This window comes from Bos grunniens, chromosome 26 (assembly GCF_055505025.1).
Source record: "Bos grunniens cultivar Pamir isolate PY7600 chromosome 26, Bosgru_T2T1.0, whole genome shotgun sequence".
Taxonomy (NCBI): domain Eukaryota; kingdom Metazoa; phylum Chordata; class Mammalia; order Artiodactyla; family Bovidae; genus Bos; species Bos grunniens.
This window is the reverse complement of record NC_141190.1, coordinates 30,233,977-30,258,648: the sequence shown is the minus strand read 5'-3', so window position 1 is coordinate 30,258,648 and position 24,672 is coordinate 30,233,977. Positions and strand designations below refer to the sequence as shown.

Here is a 24,672-nt window from a genome sequence, read left to right as displayed (position 1 = left end):
CCAGGGAACTTACAGCCTTTTAGAGCATTCACCATGTGCAAAGGTCCTGAGGCATAAGGGAAGGTCCCACTGAGGAACTTGATGGGGAGGCTGGAGCCCAGAGTGAGGTGGAGCGTTGGACAGAGCCTTGCCCAGGACAGCAGCAGCTTAAGGTTTTTAGACTTTCAAATCCTGTTTGCAGTAGACAGGTGATCATGTCACACTGTTGCAGGGAGGAAGCCAATTTTGACTTCAAGTTGGAAACTGTTTGACTTGCTTTTATTATTATAATCATACTCAGTGGCTTGCCAGGAGGACCCTGCCCCTCTGCTTAACTGTAAATAAAGTGCCTTTGTTCAGCTCCTGGAGATACAGTTTGTCCCTGCCACCTGTGAATAGAAGAGATCAAAGAGATTGCACACCCCTTCTGAAGGCTTTCCTTTCCCTTGAGATGTTTTGCAAGACTCAAGACTCTCTCGCTTTACTTCCCCACCGCATCTCCCTCTTTATTCTGCCTTTTGACTTTAGTTCCTCATTGCTTCTTTCTCTCTGACCTATAAAAGAACCTGGCATCCAGACGCCAAGAAGATGGCTATTTTGAGGCACTAGTCTGCCACTTTCTCAGTCTGCCGGCTCCCCAATTAAAGTCTCTCCCTAGCCCCAACACCTTGTTTCTCGATTCATTGGCCTGTTGTGCAGTGAGCAGAGCGAGCTTGGACTCGGTAACAGCACAACAAGATCTTTAGACAGTTTCAATCTATTACATTTATTTTTTATTACTTAACACCCACATGATTCCAATTCCACCTAACTTCAAAGAAAGGAAGAAAGACCTGGTTGGTGATGAGGTCATATGATTGAATACTTTGTTTTCCTCTCTCTGTTGACGAGCAGTTCCTCCTATGCTCCTACTTCCTGAAGCCACTCCATGGCTTCTTTGTGCCAGAGAGCTGGGGGCCGCCAGGGGGACGGGCTGTTTTCACAGCTGTGCTGAACTCCCACCCGAGCTGTCCATCCCACTGCTCACACACTTGGGCTACCCCAGTGAAGAGGGGAAGGATGTAAATCATGCTCTCCCACATGTGTTCCTGGCTCATTTGTCTCTGAGCCTCACCCAGGGGCCTCTTAAGTTCTGACTATTAAGTGGTGAGCCAAAACTGCCAGGAAAGGTGAGTCTACCCCGCGGGCAAGTCGACCCTGGAGTCTACAGGTGCGCCTCGCTGTACACAATAGGGGCATTGATGGAACCCTAGACTGAGGGACCACACACGAATCGGAGCCACCGCCTCTTCTGAGGGAGGAGGAAACTGCTTTCCCTGTAAAGCAGGGATGGTCTTCTCAGGTTTTGGCAGTTGTGATTTTACGAAGATGTATCGATATCAGTTTTTTAAAATGCACTGTGGGAGTTCACCAGTAATAACAGTACCAACACTGCTTGTGTTCTTTCCGGGCTCCAGACACAGTGCAAAGTGCTTGTCTGGTGCCCAGAGCGTTCTTCTGTTTAGTCTTCGGAATCGCCTTTAGGGTCCTGCGTATTCTTTTCCCTGGGTCACCAGTTAGCAATTGATTAGAAGAGAGGATAGTGCTGCATTGCAGAGCAAACTAGATGGCACTTTCTGGAAATGAGCAAAGCCCAGCGCCTCAAACCTAGGGGGTGGGGGGTGGTGAAGGGCCCCAGCTCACGAGATGGCCTGCTGTTCCCAAGAGTTTCTCTTGCTCTGAGGCTACATACCATCTCCATTTCTCTTTGAAATCTGTGGCGGCCTTGCAGCATCTGCTGCTTATTTTATGAACTGAGGCAAAAAGGAGGCCCCGAAGCCCCCCCATCCCCGACTCTGCTTCTCCCAGCACTCTGGTGTTCCCGTTTTGATTGTCGGATCCCCTGAAAAGTCCTGCAAAGATCTCAGCTGCCCGCCAGTATTTGGCTGGCTGTCTGGTGTGCATCTTTTCTCTTTAACCAGGGTCCCATGCAGAGTGGGAGAACTCCTGCAGACAGCAAAAGCACCGAGGCCTCACATAGGTCTCAGTTACTTGGACTAAGAGCCCTCAATTCAAGTACTTTCAGGAACAAGGCAGGCTGCATGATGAATGGAGCCCACTGGGATGGGCACTGAGTGGTTCTGCTCAACTCCAGCCTGTTTGTTGCAGGAACCACAGACCCAATATTAATAGATTTGGGGGGCGGGGAGGTGAAATCTCATTTTTATGAGTTGGCAACTATTTTTAAAAAACCTTAAAATACCATGTGTGTGTGTGCTAAGTTACTTCAGTTGTGTCTGAATGTGTGCGATCCCATGAACTGTAGCTCACTAGGCTTCTCTGTCCATGGGATTCTCCAGGCAAGAATACTGGAGTGGGTTGCCATGCCCTTCTCCAGGAGGAGATCTTCCTGGCCCAGAAATCAAATTGATGTCTCTTATGTCTCCTGCATTGACAAGTGGGTTCTTTACCATCAGTGCCACCTGCTGCTACTGCTGCTAAGTCGCTTCAGTCGTGTCCGACTCTGTGCGAGCCCCAAATACCACGTGGCCTAAGCTAAAAAAACCTATGAGCTAGGCTCAGTTCTCGGGTACCCAATTCACAATCTTTGGTTTAGGTTTTGACTTGAGTCAGTTTTGTGGTAGGAATTATCCAGAGAATCATCTCATTCTTCTCTTTGCTTGGTGTGTGTATGGATGCAGTCCTTGCTCTTGAAATTATAACTGTCCTGATGTTTGCTGAGCTGGGTTTGCTCAGATCAGTGAGTGACAGTAGAGAACCAGCAGTGCTGGGATCCAGGCTTATTCTGCAAGAAACCAGCTGTGTGGCCTTGCTCACATGAATCTCCTGGGTTGAGCACTCTCATTGATAAAAATGAAATCGCTGGTTGAGGGACTGCTAGCGTTCCTTCCAGTTCCTAAATTTCATAAATCTATAGCTTTAATTTACATAATTGAATTACTTTCCTTTGTTTGTATCTAAAATATCTAGACTAGGTACTTACAGACTCTGGTACCTACACATCTGATTTACTAGAGTAATGGGGACCTTTGAAGTATAATTTTTCCAATGACTTCCCTGAAAAGAGAGGCTAGAGTGGGTTCTCTAAAATGAAGTGCCTCTTCACTTCCATAGTGGCAAAAACCATTTGGAATTTCAGTGATATTTGGGGAGAGTTAATGGAGAAGGAGGGCAAACATTTCAATCAAGAACAGTAAGAACAGGGACTTCCCTGGTGGTCCAGTGGTTAAAAATCTGCTTTGCAATGGACAGGATGTGGATTCCAGCCTTATTTGGGGAACTAAGATCCTGTATGTTGTGGGGCAACCAAGCCCATGTGCCACAACTAGAGAGCCTGCATGTCACAACTACTAAGCCTGCCTGCTGCAACGAAGGCCCCGCGTGCCTCAACTAGGACCCGATGCAGCCAAATAAACATTAATGTGTATTTATATATACATATATGAAAGAATAGTAAGGATGTTGTAGCCACGCGTCCCGGGAAACAAACTCACTCAGAAGGACAATGCAGATAGTGGAGTGCAGTTTATTACACCGGCGGGCCCAAGGCAGAGTCTCCTCTTAGCCAAGGACCCCAACCAGCATTTGTGAAAATCTTTTATACCCCATGTGTACGTGTCTGAACCCACCACTCCAAATTCCTTGAGACTTACATAAACCAAGGAATCCCAATAACCCCATCATTCACGTGCTATGTGCTCAAACAGTCAAACAATTAGCCAATAATCAATAAACCCAAGGTTATACTCTGATAGATACAGAAAAATTTATGGCATGTCTGGAGGAAGAGGTGATTAGTGTATGTTTTCTCTTAGGTGATGAGTAACCTAGATATGATCTTCAAGGTTCCCCAGTCTGGAGGGCGTCTTATCCTTCTGTTTGTTTTCATAGGCACTAAACACAGAGTTCAGAGTCCATTGGAAAGGTGGCTGAGCATGATCAGCATGAACAGGCCTAAGATGGAGTCCAGGCCCTATGAATTCCTTCTTCAAGGACAGACAAGGATGTAAAGGAATTGCAACCGTATTCATCACTGGTGGGCATATAAAACGGTGCAGCCACTTTAAGAAACAGTGCCTCAAAATATTAACCGTAGAGTTACCATATGACCCAGCTGACCCAGCAGTCTAGTTCTAAGTATATATCCAAGATAAAGGAAAACTTGTATCTACTCAAAACAACTTATACATGAATGTTCATAGCAGCGTTATTCATGATAGTCCCAAAGTGAAAACAACTCAAATATTGATTAAAAATCAAATTAATTTTTGACTAGTAAAAATTATATATATTTAGATTTACAATGTGATGTTTTGATATATGTATACATTGTGAAATGATTACAATAATCAATGGGTCTATCACCTCCCATGGCTATATTTTTGATGGTAAAAACACTTGAGATCTACCTTTTCAGTGAATTTCAACTGTATACTACATTATTATTAGCTCTATTCACCATGCTGTACCTTAGGCCTCTAGAACTCATTTATCTTATAACTAAGATAACCCTTTGATCAATATATCCTCTTTTTCCTATCCACCAGCCCCTGGTAATAACTGTTCTACTCTGTTACTAAGAAATTGACTTTAATATTTCATACATTAGTGAGATTGTGTGATATTAGTTTTTCCTGTGTCTGGTTTATTTCACATCATATAATATCCTTTAGACTCATCCATATCTCAAATGAGAGTCTTTCCTTTATTTGAAGACTGGATGATATTCCATTTTGTATATATACCACATTTTCTTGATCCATTCATTCATTGATGGACACTTAGATTTTTTCCATATCTTGGCAATCGTGCACAATGCTATAATAAACATAGGAGTGCAGATTTTTCTTTTGAGATTGTGATTTTATTTTATTTTTGGCAGTATACCCAGAAGTGAGATCACTGGATCACATGGTAATTCTATTTTTAATTTTTAGAGGAACCTCCACACTATTTTCCAAATGGCTGTACCAATTTACATTCCTACCAACTGGGTAGAAGTGCTTCCTTTTCTCTACATCCTTGCCAACATTTGTTATATTTTTAATTTTTTGAAATCATAGACATCATAAGAGGTGTGAGATGATAGTTCATTGTGGTTTTGTTTTGTATTTTCCTGATGATTAGTCATATTGAATACTTTTTCATATACCTGTTGGCTATTTGTAAGTCTTCTTTGGGAAAATCTCTATTCAGGTACTTTGCCCATTTTTGAATTGGATTATTATTATTATTGCTACTGGTTTGTATGAATTCCTTGTATCTCCCAATACCCATAAAGAAAGAAAGAAAGAAAGAAAGTGAAGTCACTCAGTCATGTCCAACTCTTTGCAACCCCATGGACTGTAGTCCACCAGGCTCCTCTGTCCATGGAATTTTCCAGGCAAGAGTATGGGAGTGGATTGCCATTTCCTCCTCCAGGGGATCTTCCAGACCCAGGGATCGAACCCGGGTCTCCCACATTGCAGGCAGACACTTTACCATCTGAGCCACCAGGGAATACAATGAAATATTATTCTGCAATAAAAGGGAATGAGGCACTAACACATGCTACAACATGGGTGAATCTTGAAAGCATTAGGCTAAATGAAAGAAGCCAGACACAAAAGACGCCGTATTGTATGATCTCATTTATATGATGTGTTCAGAAAAGACAACTCTACTGAGACAGAAAACAGATTAGTGGTTGCCGAAGGCAGAGGAAAAAATGGGAGAAATGAGGAGTGATGATGAAAGGTAAGAATTTTCTTTTTGGGGTGATGAAAATGTTCTGAAATTAGACAGTGTTGATGGTTGCACAGCTCTGTGAATATACTGAAAACTACTTACTTGTCCACTTTAAAGGGTGATTTGTTTGGTATGTGAATTATATCTCAATAAAGCTGTTTTTAAACAAGTAGAGTAAGAGGACTTCTCTGGTGGTCCAGTGGTAAGAATCCACCTGCCAATGCAGGGGACATGGGTTCAGTCCCTGGTCTGGGAAGATCCTACATGCTGTGGAGCACCTAAGCCTGTGTGCCACAATCACTGATTCTGTGCTCGAGAGCCCATTCTCTGCAACCAGCCCCAGTGAGAAGCCCATGCACCACAACTGGAGAATACCCATGGTCGCTGCAAGACCATGTGCAGCAATGAAGACTCAGCACAGCCAAAAATTAATTTAAAAAAAAGAGTAAGAATAAAAATATTTAAATGAAGGAATGGATGAGTACAGTGTTGAACAAAAATTAATGAGAAACAGGGGAAAAGAATGTTCTATGACCAGGTTAAATTACTAATACATCTTTTTAGAGATTTCATTTTATTTTAAGAGAGGACTGTTTTTTTTTTTTTTGACAGGCAAATTATGATTAGGGAAAAGGATGGTTAGCAATCAGAAATTGTGATTTTCCACTCTTGGCAATGGTTTTAAGCACAAAATTGTTTTTCTGGTATTTTTATGCAGTGTTTTGAAGCTCAGGCAGCCTGTTACTTTATTTTTCAACTACATTTGTTTGAGTTTGGCTGGTTTGAGTTAGTGATGAGGATGCATTATGGCAAGGGACACTCATGACATCAGTACCAATAGGGCTGCCAAAACTCTGGAGCCCTCGCCAAGCCCCACGCCTTACAAAATCCAAATCACAAAACAGGAAGAGTGGGGGAATTTGCTGAATTGTGCTATGTTTGGGGGAGTTGGTGTTTAAGTGCCAAAGGTGAGAAACATTCTAGCAAGAAGTATGTGTGTTAGTCACTCAGTTGTGTCTGATTCTCTGCGACCCCATAGACTGTAGCTCGCCAGGCTCCTCTGTCCATGGAATTCTCCAGGCAAGAATACTGGCTTGGGTAGCCATTCTCTTCTCCAGGGGCTCTTCCCAACCCAGGGATCGAGCCTGGGTCTCCTGCGTTGGTAAATAACTCTTCACCATTCTGAGCCACCAGGGACGCCTAGCAGGAAGTGCTTGATTAATTGCAAGGGTTATTTCAGTGGAGTGTAAATTCAGCTCATGCTTTGTCAAATTCTCTAAGAGAAGGAATTACAAACTAAGATGTATACAGGGGCCTAGCAGGTGAAATAGACACGATCACGTCACCCTATCCCAAGGGAGTAGCCCCTTCTCTGGCTGGTTGCGGCTACATAGGAGAAAGGACGAGTGTTGCCAAACCAAGCTTCTGATCTTCAAAAAGAAGATGAAGACGTAACTTTTACATTTTTATTTGTTTATTTAACGAACTCACATCTTTTCTTCCAACCCTTTTTTTTCTCTTTTGGCTATGCCATGTGACCTGTGGGATCTTAGATCTCTGGTCCCAGGCCCCTGGCAGTGAAAGCTTGGAGTCCTAACCACTGAATCACCGGGGAATTTCCAAGATGTGTGTGTGTATGTGTGTGTGTGTGTGTGTTTAAAGAGAGAATGTCTCCTTTTGAAATGTTGCTATCTAACTAGAATAAAGGATGCAATGACCCACAGAATGGGAGAAAAAAATTGATATTTCTAAGTCATATATCTGATGCTGGAATTACATCTAGAAATATAAAAAATGCTTACAACTCAATAATGAAAGAAATAATCCAATTTAAAAATGGGCAAAACATCTGAACAGATATTTCTCCAATGAAAAAATACAAATGACCAAAAAGCACATGAAAATAAGCTCAACATCATCAGCTACCGGGGAAATGCAAGTCAAAACAGTGAGGTACGATTTCGCATCCAGTTAGATGGCCAGAATCAATAAGAAAAATAATAACGCATATTGGTGGGGATATGGAGAAACTGAATTCCTCATACACTGATGTTGGGAATGCAGAATGTGTAGCCACTTTGGAAAGTATTTCTGCAGTTCCCCAAATGGTTAAACACAGAGTGATAATATGACTCAATGTTTCCACACATAGGTATATAATCATGAGAAATGAAAACACATGTTCACACAAAAACTTAAACATGACTTCATAGAAGTCATATTTATCCTAGAAGTTCATAGAAGTATTATTTACCATATCCCCAAAGTGGAAACAACCCACATGTTCATCAGTTAAAATATAGGTAAACATTATAGGGAATATTATTTGGCAATAAAAAGTACTGATACACATGACACCATAGATAAACCCTAAAAACATTATGCTAAGCTAAAGAGGCCAATGACAAAAAAAACACATATATTATGATCCCATTCATACATGTCCAGAAGAGGCAAAACTATAGAGACAGAAAGTGGCTTAGTGGTTGCCTAGAATGGGGAGGATGAAGGGAATTGGGGAGTGATGCTAAAGGGTGTAGATTTCTTGTCGGTGTGATGAAAATGTTCTAAAATTGATAGTGGTGATGGCTGCACAGCTCTGTGAATATACTAAAATGCCTCTGGATTGCATATTTTAAATAGGTGAATTGTATGGTATGTGGATTATACACCCATAAAGCTGTACTAAAAAAGAATACAGTGAGGGCCACAATAAAACATATCTGCGAGGCTGCCAACTTCAGGTTCTCTTACTAGGACTTGATCAAATGAACAACAGGTCTGGAAGGGGCTGGTCCCATCTAATTTTTAGGAAACCAAGGAAGAAGTTGCTCTACCAGTTCTAAAGTCATGTGCCTTTTTAGAGGCAGAGCCAGGACCGGAGTTTGTCTTTTGATTTTTGACCATTAGGCCATGCTAAAAGTGAAAGTGAAGGTGCAAGTCGCTCAGTCGTGTCCTGTCTTTGTGACCCCATGGACTATATAGTCCATGGAATTCTCCAGTCCAGAATACTGGAGTGGGTAGCCTTTCCCTTCTCCAGGGGACCTTCCCAACCCAGGGATAGAACCTAGGTCTCCCACATTGCAGGAGGATTCTTTACCGACTGAGCCACCAGGGAAGTCCAAGAATACTGGAGTGGGTAGCCTTTCCCTTCTCCACGGGATCTTCCTGACTCAGGAATCGAACTGGGGCCTACTGCAGGGCAGGTGGATTCTTTACTAGCTGAGCTACCAGGGAAGCCCTTCTATCCAGAGCCCCTCTTGCAAGGCACAGCCAGGAAGGGAATGTGAGAAGTCAATGTCAGGAGCAGCGAAATATACTCTTTCTTTTGTTGCATCTTACAAAGGTCCCCCCAAGACTTCTTGAGAAAGGGATAAAATACGGTTAAAAGGAATCCTCCTTAAGGGAAGAGACAAACATTGCACTTCCCCGAGCCTCTTTTTTTTGTATAGCATGGGAGGGTGTGTGTATTTTAGAGTCACTTACTCAGTATGTTTCTGATTCATTTACACTTAGCTCATCAATATGTTGTTTGTGCAAGAAACTTTTGATGTCCAAGAAATCTTCTGGGCCTCTTGAGGTTTTTTTTTTTTAAACCAGAAAACAGAGCTTTGCCAAGAGTAAATGGAACTCAGATATCAAAGGTCTGAGTTCAGTTTTCATTGAATACAAAGGGTGAGTGGATTCTGATCTGAGCCAAATGCATTCTCCCACCCTTAATTTACAGTACATTGTTTTGGCAGGCTCTACGATCCTGAAAGTTGGCTTTTCTTCTCTGATTCCTTTCTAGGGTGTAACCACAGGCCTATCTTTTAGTTAACTTTACAGAAAATAAGACCATATTAAAACAATTTATGAGAGCCTCACTCATCACTGTTCCTATAACTATCAATTTTATTAGAACAAATTGAAATGTTTGAAAAGGTTAAAATCATCCACTGAAGTTGTAATTTTGTTTAATAGCCTACAGGAATCTCTATCTTTTCAGTCCTCTCATTTGGGGCTTTACCAACAGGGATGTCCCACCTCCCCAATCAATGGTCAGGCCATCAACCAGTTATCAAGTTGAACATTGAAGGACTACTATAACTTGTGATACTCATATTTGAGGGATGGAACAACTTCCCTTCTTTTACCTTCTCTCTTCAAAGGTGAAAGGATCAGAGAATTGATCAGTATTGATACTTCGAATTTCTTTTAGATTAAAAAAATCTCAGAAGAACCAAAGAAGCAAAGAAAAATTAAGATCATCACAAATTCTGCCACTTTGAGGTAAGCATTATTAATATTCTGTGAATTGCTTTCTTTTTATTCTTGATTATTTATTTATTTTAAAAAATTTTGGCCATACTGCACAGCATGTGGGATGCTAGGTCCCTGACCAGGGACCGAACCCTTAACCCCTGGCAGTGGAGGCATGAGTACCAACCATTGAACCATCAGGGAAGTCCCCGATTACTTTTTATTGTAAAAAATAAATCTATATCAGTATTAAATAGGTGTGCATGCTAAGTCACTTGAGTCATGTCCGACTCTTTGTGTGACCCTATGGACTGTAGCCCAGCAGGCGCCTCTATCCATGGGATTCTCCAGGCAAGAATACTGGAGTGGGCTGCCATGTCCTCCTCTAGGGGCATGGGACCCCTTCCGACCCAGGGATTGAACCTGCATCTCTTATGTCTCCTGCATTGGTAGGCTTTTTTTTTTTTTTAATTGTTAGTGTCACCTCGGAAGCCCAATATCTTAATTCACAATTGTCAATATTAATACAATTATACCCATTTCATACATAAAATCCAGTTGTACAGAAGGAACATAACTTACTTAAGTGATTCAGTGAGGGCTCTTTGATTGCAAGTGACAGAAAATTCATGTCAAACTGACCTAAACACAAAAGGAAACTTTCTGGCTGAGATCTAAAAAGTCCAGAGGGAGATCTGGTTTCAGGCTTTCAGGATACAGGGCACAAATGATATTATGAGGTTTCTGCTTCTCTTTCTCTCTCTGTGCTCTGCCTTCTGCTGCTTTAGTGCCATTCACATGTTGCATGGAGAGCCAGCAGCTCCAGAGTAGGTGCTTCTGGGTTCTTGCCTGGCAAAGGAGAACAAGGCTCTCTTCCAGCAATTGCCTCGGAAATTTTGTTGCATTGGTCCTGTTTCTGAGCCTGTCCCTGTGGCTTGTCCTGGAATCCAAGTGTTTCACCAAATAACTTGGACTGAGAGTAAGAGAGGGAAGGATGGAAGCAAAGATGGATCCTCAGGGGGAAATGCAAGAACGGTTACCAGAAAGATAATGGGTGAGTGCTGTGTGGCCAAAATAACAGTTCCACAGTTCATATACTTGAAACGTTTAGAACTCACTTTGTATTGTTTCCTAGGGCTTTTGTAACAAAATACCACAGACTGGGTGGCTCAAACAGAAATTTATTAACTCATAGCTCTGGAGGCTGGAAGTCCAAGACCAAGGCGCCCTCAGTATTGGTTCCTTCTGAGAACCATGATGGAAAATCTGTTCCAAGCCTCTCTCCTAGCTTCTGGTGGCTTGCTGGCAGTCTTTGGAGTTCTTTGACTTATAGAGGCATTGCTCTGATTTCTGTTCTCATCTTCACATGACATTTTCTCTGTGTTCAAATTCTCTCTTATAAGGACATCAGTAATTTTGATTAGGGATCCACTCTACCTGAGTACAATCTCATTCTAACTAACTATATCTACACTGCTCTACTTCCAAATAATGTCACCTTTTGAGGTTTTGGGGTTGAGGCTTCAACATATGAATTTTGGTAGGACACAATTCAAGCCATAACATATATCCATAAAATGTTTCTTTGTTGTTGTTGTTTGGTCATTAAGTCGTGTCAGACTCTTTGCAACCTCAAGGACTGCAGAATGCTAGGCTTCCCTGTCCTTCACTGTCTCCCAGAGTTTGCTCAAATTCACTTCCACTGATGCAGTGATGCTATCTAACCAACTCATACTCTACTGCCCTCTTCTCCTTTTGCCTTAGATCTCTCCCAGCATCAGGGTCTTTCTTTGGTGGCTTAGATAGTAAAGAATCTGCCTGCAATGCAGGAGACTCAGTCTCAGTCCCTGGGTCAGAAAGATCCCCTGATGGAATGGCAACCCACTTCAGTATTCTTGCCTGGAGAATTTCATGGACAGAGGAGTCTAGTGTACTATAGTCCATAAGGTCGAAAAGGACTGGACACAACTGAGCGACTACAATGTTTCTGGTTACATTTAAAATCCATCCAGTCTGAGTTGGAATGATGAATCCAGTTGCTTCCTGCTTTCCACTGTATGGACTAAAAGACTGTATGAGGTGAACCCTAGTCAGTTAGTTCAGTCATTTACTTGTGTCCAACTCTTTGTGACCCCATGGACGGCAGCACACCAGGCTTCCCTGTCCATCACCAACTCTTGGAGCTTGCTCAGACTCGTGTCCATCGAGTTGGTGATGCCATTCAACCATCTCATCCTGTGTCGTCCCCTTCTCCTCCTGCCTTCAATCATTTCCCTTCTCCTCCTGCATCAAGGTCTTTTCTAATGAGTCAGTTCTTCACAACATGTGACCAAAGTATTGGAGCTTCAGCTTCAGCATCAGTCCTTCCGATGAATATTCAGGACTTATTTCCTTTAGGATTGACTGGTTTGATCTCCTTGCAGTCCAAGGGACTTTCAGAAGTCTTCTCCAACACCACAGTTCAAAAGCATCAATTCTTTGGCGTTCAGCTTTCTTTATGGTCCAACTCTCACATCCATACATGATGTGAGACTAAGAGATTGTATGAGGACTATGAGATTGTATGAGGTGACCTCTAGGGTTCCTTCCATATAACCTAGTGATGATTCAGCGTCTGAGGGCGAGGAATCCATCCTGTCGCCTGAATGTACATCTCAGTCCAACCACTTACCAGCTTGTGGACTTTGGGCAAGTGACTTAACCTCTGCAAATCTGTCTCCTCAACAGTAAGATGAGGATGACAGTCTTTTACTCCTTGGGTTGTTGTGGTCGAGGCACAAAGTAAGTATTAGTCAACGTGACTGTTCAGACATGTGCGGACTTCAGAGATGGGAGGAGAGCCTGACATAACCCCAGTGTTCTCACCCTCTGCTGGTGATTCGGCTCAACAATTTCTCCCTGAGGTTCTCCTGAAAGAAATTCAAGATGGGGAGGGATGCTTTGTTATCCTGCAAACAGAAATTCAAATCCGGTTCAGAGAACACAAAGCATTTCTCTTTCTCCCCTAAAGCCAGATGCGATAAATCTTGAGCAGACTCTAGGCGATGTGATTATGAAATACCTGCTCCCTTTAGGTTCCACTTAATCTGTCTCTCTGACATCTATTTTTTTTTTCCCTTACAACTTGATCTTTCCCACCATCTTTCAGATGTGGGCTGGAACCAGTCATTTTATTTACAATCTTTTTTTTGGCTTCATAAATTTGGGGAAATGAAACAGACATCTGCTACTTTCCAAGGCGCCACATCTTTTAGTTCTTTTATACTTTTTCTACAGGCCCTAATTTAGCTTGTCTAGATGCTGACTGAATAACAACTAGGACTCCAAGCTCTTGCTGCAGTGTAACTGCTTGCTACAGATGTATCAGGGCTTCACCAAGGTCAAAGGAAGAGGTGTAGATTGCTTTCATTCAGCAAATGTTTCTGAAGTGCTGACTTTGTTCCCAGTGTTGGTTTAATCACCAGGTTCATAACAATGAACAAGAGAGCCACCGTCCCTACCCTTGAGTACTGCACATTCTGGGGACATTCATTCAAGCAGAAAATATGTAAGGAGAACTTAGGACACGTCAGGTACTGTTCATCGTTAAACAACACAGACACCATTTCTGCACTAATGGCTATCATGTGTGTGTGTATAAGGTGCGGGCAGAATACAATATACACATACATATATTTTTTTTATCATGTTAAAAGGTAGTAAGTGCTGTGGAAAAAAACAGAGCAGGGTAAGGGGATTAGGAATTTGGGGGGGAGTTACAATTTTAAATAGGGTGAGCATGGTAGGTCTGTTGAGAACGTGATGCTTGAGCAAAGACTTGAAGGCAAGAGGACGGGAAGGTGAGGAAGGGAGCCTGGATATTTGGGGGAAGAGCAAGTCCACGGGCTCTGGGGCATGAGTGTGCCCAACTTTTTCAAAGAAAGCAAGGAGGTCAGTTTTGCTGGAGCTGAGTGAGCAATGTGAGATCAGAAGGAAATGGTTAGGGACAAGTCAAGCAGAGTTTTTACCCTGAATGAAATGACGAACCAACAGAAAGTGCTAAGCAGAGCAAGGACATGATCTCAGACGTGAAAGGGCTGACCTGGCTGGTAAGTTTAGGCTCGGCTGTGCAGATGCCGGTGCTATTAGCGAAGCCAGAATAATCAATCACAAGGGTGAGAAGGTACGACACAGACCTGGAGGGGGGACAGGTTGGGGTAGTGAGAAGAAGAGGCTGGATTACGGATTTGTATTGAAGACAGGACCAACACGATTTTCTGACAGACTGGATGTAGGGTGTGAAAGAGGAGGCAAGGATGCCTCCAACATCTATCCACTGACTGCGGGAGCACGGTTCTGTTTTGGTGCGTTGGGCCAGGAGTGCCGTTCGGACATAAGTTTGAGATGCCTATTAGCTATCCAAGTGGAGTGAGCAGCTGGCTTTTGCCTGTAAAATTGATTTTGGGAATATGCTTACGCTTCAGGAAGTGAGATCGTGTTGAGGCACTTTCAGAACTGGGCACGTCCTCCTCCTAAAAGCTAGAACATCCCTGAAGGGCAGCTCATCGCGCCGCTGCAGCCCCTTCGGCCGACAAAGCCCTTCTTTTCCCTCTTTGGGGAATGGCGAGAAAAATGAACCGAAACCACAAGCCACGGCACGGCCTCCATTCCCTCACTAGCCGCGAGGAAACAAGCTTGGGGATTGGGATGGGAACGCAGATGGGTTCAGAGGAGTGGGGCGGTCCGGGGTGAGTGGGCGGGGCCTGGGGTGGGCGGGGCCTGGGGTAGGCGGGGCCGCGGCGCGGGCGCACGCCTCAGAGAGGGGCGTGGCCGGCCTGGCGCGCGCGCCGGCTTCCTTTGCTCCTGCAGGTCCGCCGGCGATCAGCTGGTCTGCGCTCCACTGACGTGGGCCCGGCACGTCACCGCCGAATGGCAGCCTCCAGAAAGGCACCGCGAGTAAGGTGAGGGCGCTCTGCCGGGGATCCGGCGTCCGGGCAGCGCGCGGCCCCCCGGGCCTGGGCACGCATATTGCACCCCGGAGGGCAGGGACAAGCGGGTGAGGAGCTGCGTGCGGCCCACCGCAGTCGGGCGCCGGCTGGGGCTGGCTGGAGCCCCCCAGCGAGGCCACAGGGGAGGGAACTATGCAGCCGGGCAAGTTCCGGTTGGTTTCCAGCGGTCGCGGGCACCCCCAGGCAGCCCGAGCCAGGTCCCCGGACGTGTGTGTGTGCGGAGCTGCGGCTATCGGCCCGAGGGGGCGGTGGCCATCGCCGCCCCTTCCCCGGCCGGGTGAGAAGGCCCGCTCTGGCAGGAAGTTGACCCCTACTGGCTCTTCTCGGGGTTCGGGAAGGCGGGCGAGCCCTGCCCTCGCCCCTCTACCCTGGGAATCTAATCCTCAAATTACAACCCTGACAGTATGACACCTGCAGTTCGCCTTACTGATCTGTCACCGCCACAAGGATAGGCAACCGCGGGCCCTTCCCCACCCAAGTGTTTTCAGAGGCTAGGGAATAATACTTGGGCATAATCTCCAGGGAAGTCCCACCGGTAACCTGCCCTGGGTTCTCCCTGGATTCAGGGAGGTGAGAAGGATAATCCCCTGGTCTCACATTAACAGGGTGCAGCCTGTACTTCCCCTATACCCAGGGAATACTTACCAGAGCAGCTAACAAAATGGGAGGAGGCTGCTAACAAAATGGGGGAGAGATAAGTTGAGGGTCACAAAGGTCAGAAGCCAAGCACCCTGGCAATCCACAGGAGGTCAGCCATCCTCTAACCAGCTGAAACTTGAATGAATAGGCTTCGCAGCCTGGGCAGACTCACTTGCTGAACACAGACCAAGGCTTGTGCTGGTGTTTGTGAGTGGAGGGATCCCAAGCTGACCTTGAGTTGAACTTGGCCTTGCCACAGCATGTTAGGGATGAGTAGAGAACCTGCCCACCCTGTGAAAGGATGTCTGATGTGTGGCTAACCTGCACAGGGAAGGAGCTGCCTGTGTGTTAAGTGCTGGAGGTGGGTTCAGACAAGTGGATCCTGAGTTAGGGCCCTAGGCTGAGAAGTAGCCTTTGAGGACCAAGTTGGTCTTTGCTGGTTTCATAGACTCACAACATTTTAGGGATAGAAGGGTTTTTAGGCATCAACTGAGAGAGCCTCTTTACCTCACACAGGAGGCCACTGAGAGCTGAGAGAAGGGGGCCATTTGCCCCAGGTACTTCCCCTAATGGCAGAACTTGAGTGCTATCACTGTAAACATGACTCGGTTTAGATGATGGAAACTGAACTCAAATTGACTTAGTTAAGGGGTTGAGCCAGCTTCTAGTGTAGCTGAGTCCAGGTAACCACACCAGCTTCAGCCTTGGTTTCTCTCTTGTACTTCTTGGCTCTGATTTCTTTAGTGTTGGCTTCATTGTCAGGCAGACTTTCTCCTTTGGCAGATTATGACAATTGTAGTCTGACAGCCCCAGCAGAAATAGGGTCTTTTTACCTAACGGTTGGAGCAGAAATTCCAAATCTGATCCTCACTGGACCGATTTGATCCTGTGTTCATCACTGGTTTGGAAGGATGGATTGATCCTTTGTCCTTCGCTGGTTTGGAAGGATGGATTGAGCGGGCCTGGATCCCAGAACTTGGTGGGTGAACAGGTGAGACTCTTCCAACGCTGTGGGCTGAAAGTGGAGAAGAGACATTTTCAGAAGGAAAACCAAGGTGCTCTGACCAAAAGAGGGAGGGTTGGATTCTGGGTAGGCAAAAATAACATTGCCCACTTCACCCTAGAATCTGTTCCATTCTACCCTTGTCTCATCTTACAGGACATGACTGAGCATCTTGGTCCTTGTTTTGCCCCATCCTGAGTGATATACATGTGTGATTCTCATCCTAGACTGGGGGCATGGGGAGGGTAATAACACTGCTGGGATTTCTTTAAAAAGAGAGAGGGAGAAAAATGTGCCATAACCATCTTATAAATAGATTGAATAGGAAGTTCTCTGCATGCTTCTTTCCTCTTACTCATCTTATGGCACATCATGACATCGAGAACGTGTTGGCTGGAGAAGGGGCTTCCCAGGTGGCACAGTGGTAAAGAATCTCCTGCCCAGCAGGAGACATGGGTTCGATCCCTGGGTGGGTAAGATCCCCTGGAGAAGGAAATGGGAACCTGCTCCAGTATTCTTGCCTGGGAAATCCCATGAACAAAGGAGCCTGGCAGGCTGCAGTCCATGGGATTGCAAGAGTCAGACACGATAGTGACTAAACAACAGCCACAGGCTGAAAAAGTCCTGGGCAGGAGAAGAGCACTGAAGTGAACCTTGGGAGGCCTAGACTCTAGTTCTAGACTAGCTGTTTCATCAGATAGCTCTGAGGCCTTGAGCAATTTGTTGATCTCTGTTTCTCAGTTTCTTTCTAGAGGTGGGAGCTGAGTTGGATCATCCCTGAGGTATATTCTAGCTCTAATATTTAATGATAACCTTGCTCCGAGAGCCTGAGAATGTGTCTGTCCAAGTTAGTGAAGGGTGGATGGATTTTGGACTCTGCAGAGACCAGGATATGACAGGAGCATGATTGTTTTAATGTTTAGCTGCTTTGTGGCTCCTTTGATCCTTACAGGAATATGGAGTTGGTGATGCTGACAGAGAGTGCTTGAACTCAAGTTCTCTGGGAACATCACCTGTCAGACTGATTTCTCGTCTTGTCTTTGCAGCTCCTAATGTTTATGGCCTGTGGCGAGTTGTTTCTTCTCATGTAAAGTGAATAATAGGGCTGCTTTTGAATAGTTTCCCTCCAGCTCTCTTGTCCTGTGTGTGAACCAGTCAGTTGAGTATGTAGAGAAATTGACTTCCTTGGCTCACCGTCTTTTAAATGTGTATATGAAGTCAAGGGAAATCAGGTAAGAATGTGACTTGTTTTCTGTCCAAGGAAAAGAGGTTTTTTACTTTGTAAAATATTATAACAACTTTATTGAGATATAATTCATGTACCACACAATTTACCTATTAAAAAGTACAATTCAGTGGTTTTGAGAATATTCCCAGAGTTGTACAACCATCACCATGATCAGTTTTTAGGACATTTTAATCCTCCCTGGAAGAAGCCCTGTACACAGTGCAGTCACTCCTTATTTCCAGCTCCATCCTACGTCTAAGCAACCACTGCCTACTCTCTCTCTATGGATTTGTTTCTTTTGGACACTGCATATGAAATCATACAATATATGATCGTCTTTGGCTTTTTTCACTTAGCGTAAAATGTTTTCCAGCTTTACTACGTTGGATTACTACTGATTACTACAGCATATATCAGTTGGAGAAGGCACTGGTGACCCACTCCAGTACTCTTGCCTGGAAACTTCCATGGATGGAGGAGCCTGGTAGGCTGCAGTCCATGGGATCGCTGAGTTGGACACGACTGAGCAACTTCACTTTCACTTTTCACTTTCATGCATTGGAGAAGGAAATGGCAACCCACTCCAGTGTTCTTGCCTGGAGAATCCCAGGGACGGGGAAGCCTGGTGGGCTGCTGTGTATGGGGTCACACAGAGTCGGACACGACTGACGTGACTTAGCAGCAGCAGCAGCATATATCAGTAATTATTCCTTTTTATTGCCAAATAATATTCCATTGTATGTTTAGACCACTTTTATTTATCCATCAACTGATGGATGTTTGGGTTGTTTCTACTTTTTGAATATCATGAATAATGCTTCTGTGAACTTTGTTGTTAAGTTTTTAGGTGGACTTGTGTTTTCAGTTTCCTTTGGAATGTACCTAGGAGTGAAATTGCTGGGTCATAGGCTAAGACTGTATTTAATCTTTTGAGGAATGCTGGACTGTTTTCCAAAGCTACTGTACTATTTTACATTCCCACCAGTGAATTTCTGGTTGTTCCAATTTTGCCATGTCCTTGCCCATACTTGTTACTGTCTTTTTTTTTTTTTTTCATTATAATCTTCCTAGGGGGTGTGAAGCGGTATGTCATTGTGGTTTTCATTTGCATTTCCTTTATGAATAATGATGCTGAAAATCTCATGTTGATTATTGGCCACCTCTCTATCTTCTTAGGAGAGATGTCTATTTGGAGTCTTTGACCATTTAAAAGTTTTAATATTTTTCTTTTTATTGTTGAGTTGTAATAGTCCTTTTTAAAAAAAGTTTTATTTATTTTTGGCTGTGCTGGGTCTTTGTTGCTGGGTGCCGCCTTCTCTAGTTGTGGTGAGTGGAGGCTGCTTTCTAGTTCAATGTATGGGCTTCTCATTTTAGCGGCTTCTCATTTCAGGCTCTAGGGCATGTGGGCTTCAGTAGTTGCGGCTCATGGGGTTAGTTGCCCCTTGGCTTGTGGGATCTTCCCAGACCAGGGACTGAACCCCTGTGCCCTGTATTGGCAGGTGGTTGCTTAACCACTGGACCACCAGGGAAGTCCCTATAGTAGTTCTTCATATACTCTGGATACCAGAATCTTATCATATATTTGAGTTGCAAATATTTTATTTTATGGGTTGTCTTTTCACTTTCTTCATGGTATCCTTTGAAGCATTAAAGTCTTTAATGAAGTCCTGTCTGTTTTTCTTTTGCTGCATATGCTTTTGATGTCATATCTAAGAAATCATTGCCTAATTCAAAGTCAGGCAGATTTATGTCTATGTTTTCTTCTAAGAAAACATTTATGTCTGTGATCCATTTTGAGTTAATTTTTGTATATGGTGTGAAGGTGGAAGTTCAGCTTCCTTCTTTTACATGTGGATAACCCTTTGTCCCATCATCATTTGTTGAAGGGACTGTATTTTTCTCCGTTAGATGTTGTTGTTGTTGTTCAGTCCCTAAGTCGTGTCCTACCGTTTGCAACTCCATGGGGTGCAACGTGCCAGGCTTCCCTGTCCTTCACCGTCTCCCAGAGTTTGCTCAAACTCATGTCCATTGAGTTGGTGATACCTTCCAATCATCTCATTCTCTGTTGCCCCCTATTCCTCTTCCCCTCAGTCTTTCCCAGCATCAGAGTCTTTTCCAGTGAGTCAGCTGTTTGCATCAGGTGGCCAAAGTAGTGGATCTTCAGCTTCAGCATCGGTCCTTTCAATGAATATTCAGGGTTGTTTTCCTTTAGGATTGACTGGTTTGATTTCCTTGCAGTCCAAGGGACTCTGACTCTCAAGAGTCGTCTTCAGCGGAACAGTTCAGAAACATCAGTTCTTTGGCACTCACCTTCTTTATGGTCCAGCTCTCACATCCATACATGACTACGGGAGAAACCATAGCTTTGACTATACGAACCTTTGTCGGCAAAGTGATGTCTCTGCTTTTTAATACGCTGTCTAGGTTTGTCATAGCTTTTCTTCCAAAGAGCAAGTCTCTTTTAATTTTGTGGTTATAGTCACCATCAGCAGTGTTTTGGAGCCCAAGAAAATAAAAGTCTGCCACTGTTTCCATTCCGCACACGCCCCTCCCCATCCGACCCCACCCAAACTTTTGCTATGAAGCAGTGGGATCAGATGCCGTGATCTTCGTTTTTGGAATGTTGAGTTTTAAGCCAGTTTTTTCACTCTCCTTTTTCACCCTCATCAAGAGGCTCTTTAGTTCTCTGCTTTCTGCCGTTAGAGTGGTATCATCTACATATCTGAGGTTGTTGATATTTCTCCTGGCACTGTTGATTCCAGCTTGATTCATCTAGCCCAGCATTTCCTATGATGTAGTCTGCATGTATGTTAAATAAGCAGGGTTACAGTATACAGCCTTGAAATACTCCTTTCCCAATTTTGAACCAGTCCATTGTTCCCTGTCTCGTTCGAATTGTTGTTTCTTGACCTGCATACAGATTCTTAGGAGGTGAATCTGGTTGTTGTTGTTTAGTCGCTAAGTTGTGTTCAACTCGTTTGTGACCCCATGGACTGTAACCACCCGCCAGGTTCCTCCGTCCATGGGATTTCCCAGGCAAGAATACTGTGGTGGGTTGCTATTTCCTTCTCCAGGGGATCTTCCTGACCCAATGATTGAACCCATGTCTCCTATATTGGCAGGCAGATTCTTTACCACTGAGCCACCAGGGAAGCCCTCATTGATACATAAGGCTATCTTTATGCCAGTACCACACTGTCTTGATTACTGTAGTTTTATTAATTTTGAAATCAGGAAGGGTTGAATCCTTCAACTTTGTTCTTTTTCATAATTGTTTTGGTTATTTTGGGTTCTTTGCATTTTTGTATGAATTTAGAATCTGCTTATAGTGGAAGAAAATTCATGAATTAGAGACTGAGATTGAGATTTACCTGCCATGGTGATGTTTTATCTGAAACTTACTTATTTCATCACTGATATTGGGGTGAGAGATTTTCCATCTCATAAAGGAAAATTGCTAAGTCAAGTTGATGTTCCTCTCTGACTAAACCTTGCCACGTTTACTGAGGTCAAAGTCTGCAATAGCCTATTCTTTCTCTTCCTTAGGGCAAATTACCAGGATTTTCAGCTGAAAAATTTAAGAATAATTGAACCTAACGAGTTGACATACTCTGGAGACCCAGGTGTGGAAACAGGTAATAATTTTGCCTCTTACTTTAGATGGAACATCTCAGAAGGATTTTAGATTCCCCTACTTCAGCACCAAGTTGAGAGAGAAGGGAGGGTAAGCGATTAATAATTGATCATGACTAGGGCTGAGGGGATGTATGCCTGGAAATTAAAAACCATTTTGTCTTTTGGCTTCCTGAGTTGTTGCTTATTGTGTGTATGTATGTATTTTATGTATATGTGTGTGTGTGTATGTATGTATGTATACACATATATATGTTACTTTTTTCAGTAGAAAGTAAAGAGAGATAGTTTTTGAATTCATTGTTCTTGGCATGGTGGGATGGTGGTGGTAGTGGTAGAGATAGGTTGTTATTGAAAAAGTTCTAGTCTGATTTTTCTAATTTCTAATATAATTTATTGACATCCTTACAGATTGGCTTTCAGTTTTCATCTTAAGACTATGAAATAAGTTTATAATGCATTACTGTGCTTTATAAATTGAACAGGCATTCAGGAAAATCCTCTGGGGAAAAATTTCTGGAACCATATCCTCTTCCCAGAACTGATTAGTTATATTGTTGGGTTGCCAGAAACCCAAATTCCGAAAAAAAGTGGTATATTTCTGTATTTCCAGTCCCTTTTCTGCGGACTACCCAGGAGAACTACAGTGTTTCCTTGTAGTTGACTGAAAAAGATCAATCCCACAAAGCACATTAGAAACCATAACTGATCTCTCTTTGGGAGATCAATGCTGTAACTATATGCAGTTTTAGGTCCTTTTTCTTTAAAAATGTAGCTGTATCCAACACATTTTGGGCCATGTTGGAGGAAGGAGAGGAAGGAATGAGAAGAGGAAGTAGGAAAGGGAAAAGTGATAGAACCATTGGATTTAGAGTTTGGTGAGAATTTCTCTTTCTTTTTATTACGTATGAAGAAATAGAGCTTCAGGGAGCTTCAGTTGTCTGAGGTTGTAAATTCCAGCTGGAAACTGGAGCCCACTTGTTTTGACTCCTTTGGTTTTAGAGTTGCTTTAAGAGAACTGCCTCTGTTATGTTCTCTAGATAAGATGATGTATCAGTGCATGGGCTTGGTAATTGAATCCTTGGGTCCTTATCCTGATGACCCACTTGACTTGGGTCATCAAGTGTTTGACTTCTGTTTATTTATCTGTAAAATGGGAAGAGTTGAACCTCCCTGGGCGGGGATTATTATGAGGATTAACCACTAATGTATGTAAAGTTCTTGACCCTTCCTCAGCAGTGGGACAGAGCAACAAACTAAAGCTCTGGGTGCTGGAGGAGCAGCTTGGCATCTGTGAAAATGCTAAGATGCCGAAATTGGAGTAAACCAGCCCCTTCTATTCTCGTAACAAGACGTGTAGGAATCCCAGCTGGTGCTTCAGATTCAGATTGAAGTAATATTTCTTGAGCTTCTACAGCGTATCCGTTGCCGTGTATGGTGCTTACACACAGGCTGTCATGTTAAATTCTTCTAGCCACCCAGTGAGGTAAATAGGGGGTGCTCTTCATGTAATTCCAAGCAGCGAAAAGTCTTTTGTTTGTGATAAAGGTTGAAGGCTTAGGAACTTATTTCTAAAAGCAGATCCACATATGCAAGAGACTTTCAAATGAGTCATTCTTTTTAGAGCATGATTTAAAAATACCTGGCAATGTATGCGCTAATTTTACATCATGCACTAGGTTTGTTGTTCTTGGCTCCCCACGTCTCTGCACACCCTGATTAGCTTTTGGCTGCTTCTAACGTTTCTGAAAAGTAATGGGATGTGGAATGAGCAGATGCTAAAATACGGCATCTTCTAGGATCCTAGCTTTTTTTCACAGAAGATTCATCGCTGTTATGTTGAGTCTGAAAAGATAGGCACAGAGCTGTGACACTCATTCAGCCATCTTCGAGTGAGCTTATGCGTGTATGAGATGCTGGGCTAGATACATGGATTCAGGGATGAAGATGACATGGCCCCCGCCTTAAGGAGAAGCAATATAGCCACCATTTCTCACCATTTTTCATATTGCTTTCATAGTTACTGTAGTTAATTGTGTATCTACCTCTAGTAATTGCAAACACAACATTTACTATGTGCCAGGCACTGCTTCTAAATGCTTTCCACATGGCAGTCCATTTAATCCTCATAAAAACTAGCCTATGAGGATCACAGCCATGGTTTTCGTTTCCTCCATCCTGACTGTCATTTCAGCTGCCTGCGCAGTGGTTGGGTCTCGTGATTGTACCTGCTTTGTCTCCTCCGCAACTCTAGCTGCTCACCCGTTCACTCACTTGTAAGGCCTGCTGTCCTGCAGCCACCTTTTCTCATTGTGTCCATCTCCATGATAGCTGCCTCCATGGCCATAGCCCATTTGTTGCCTCAGCCACAGCCATCCTATCTTCTGGCTGTGGTATTGGGAATCTTTGCATTGAGTCTCATACAGGTGACAAAGACGTGTCTGCATCAGACCGAGGACACTGACCAAATGTGAGGGGCACGAAGGATGAGGAAGGCAGGCTCAGGGGAGATGTTAATAGTGGTGAGGGTGGCAGGGGGCATTGTGGAGGAAAGAGTGAAGATGCCCCTGTAGTGGAGTGAAACTAAGGATGCTGGTGATCCTGAGGGAGGCCAGTCTGGAGGAGGAATGTATTGATGAGGCGAGAGATGGTGATGAAGGTCAGAGTGCGTGCTGAGGAAGCAGGCTGTGTTGACCAGGAAGCAGAGATGTCCTTGACCGGCTCCATCTTGCCTTTGATGGTTTTCAGTGTGTGCTTGCCGTGCTAAGTCATGTCAGTCGTGTTGGACTCTTTGTGACCCTATGGACTATAGCCAGACTCCTCTGTCTGTGGGATTCTCCAGGCATAAACACTGGAGTGGGTTGCCATTCCCCCAGGGGATCTTCTTGACCCAGGGATTGAACTCATGTCTCTTGTGTTTCCTGCATTGGCAGTCGGGTTCTTTCCCACTAGTGCCACCTATAACTGAAGACTTTGTGCTTGCCATTGGGTCTGTTGACTTTACTGATGAAGTTAGTAACTGATACTATTGATCCGTACTACAGTCAGCTCAATAAACACCTAGTCAGTGCCAGCAAAATCCTTAAATCAGGATGTGTCCAAATAGAAGTCACATTCTTCTATTTGGAAGAACAGAGGAAATTAATGATGTCAAAAGAAAATACACTGGTTTCTATCATATAGTTGCTTTCTAAAATTCCAGATGCTCAGGCTGTACTCCTCCCTAGGTAGCT

The 24,672-nt window shown here is 43.9% G+C and overlaps 1 protein-coding gene across 11 annotated transcripts in view; it reads left to right on the top strand.

Moving 5' to 3' along the window:
• The first annotated feature begins 14,848 nt into the window (after nt 1-14,848).
• Nucleotides 14,849-24,672, top strand: part of XPNPEP1 (X-prolyl aminopeptidase 1) — a 51,912-nt gene continuing 42,088 nt past the window's right edge. For 4 of the 11 annotated variants that reach the window (XR_015155365.1, XR_015155364.1, XM_086377843.1 and 1 more), the window contains exons 1-2: nt 14,849-14,888; nt 21,353-21,441. Coding sequence is in view for 2 of the 11 variants with exons in the window: in XM_086377843.1 (XP_086233969.1) it covers nt 14,857-14,888; nt 21,353-21,441 (121 nt within the window). In the remaining 9 variants the exon portion in view is untranslated. Of the gene's footprint in view, nt 16,567-21,352; nt 21,442-24,672 lie in introns of all 11 variants that reach the window. The other 7 variants (XR_015155367.1, XR_015155366.1, XM_086377850.1 and 4 more) reach the window with 3 other exon arrangements.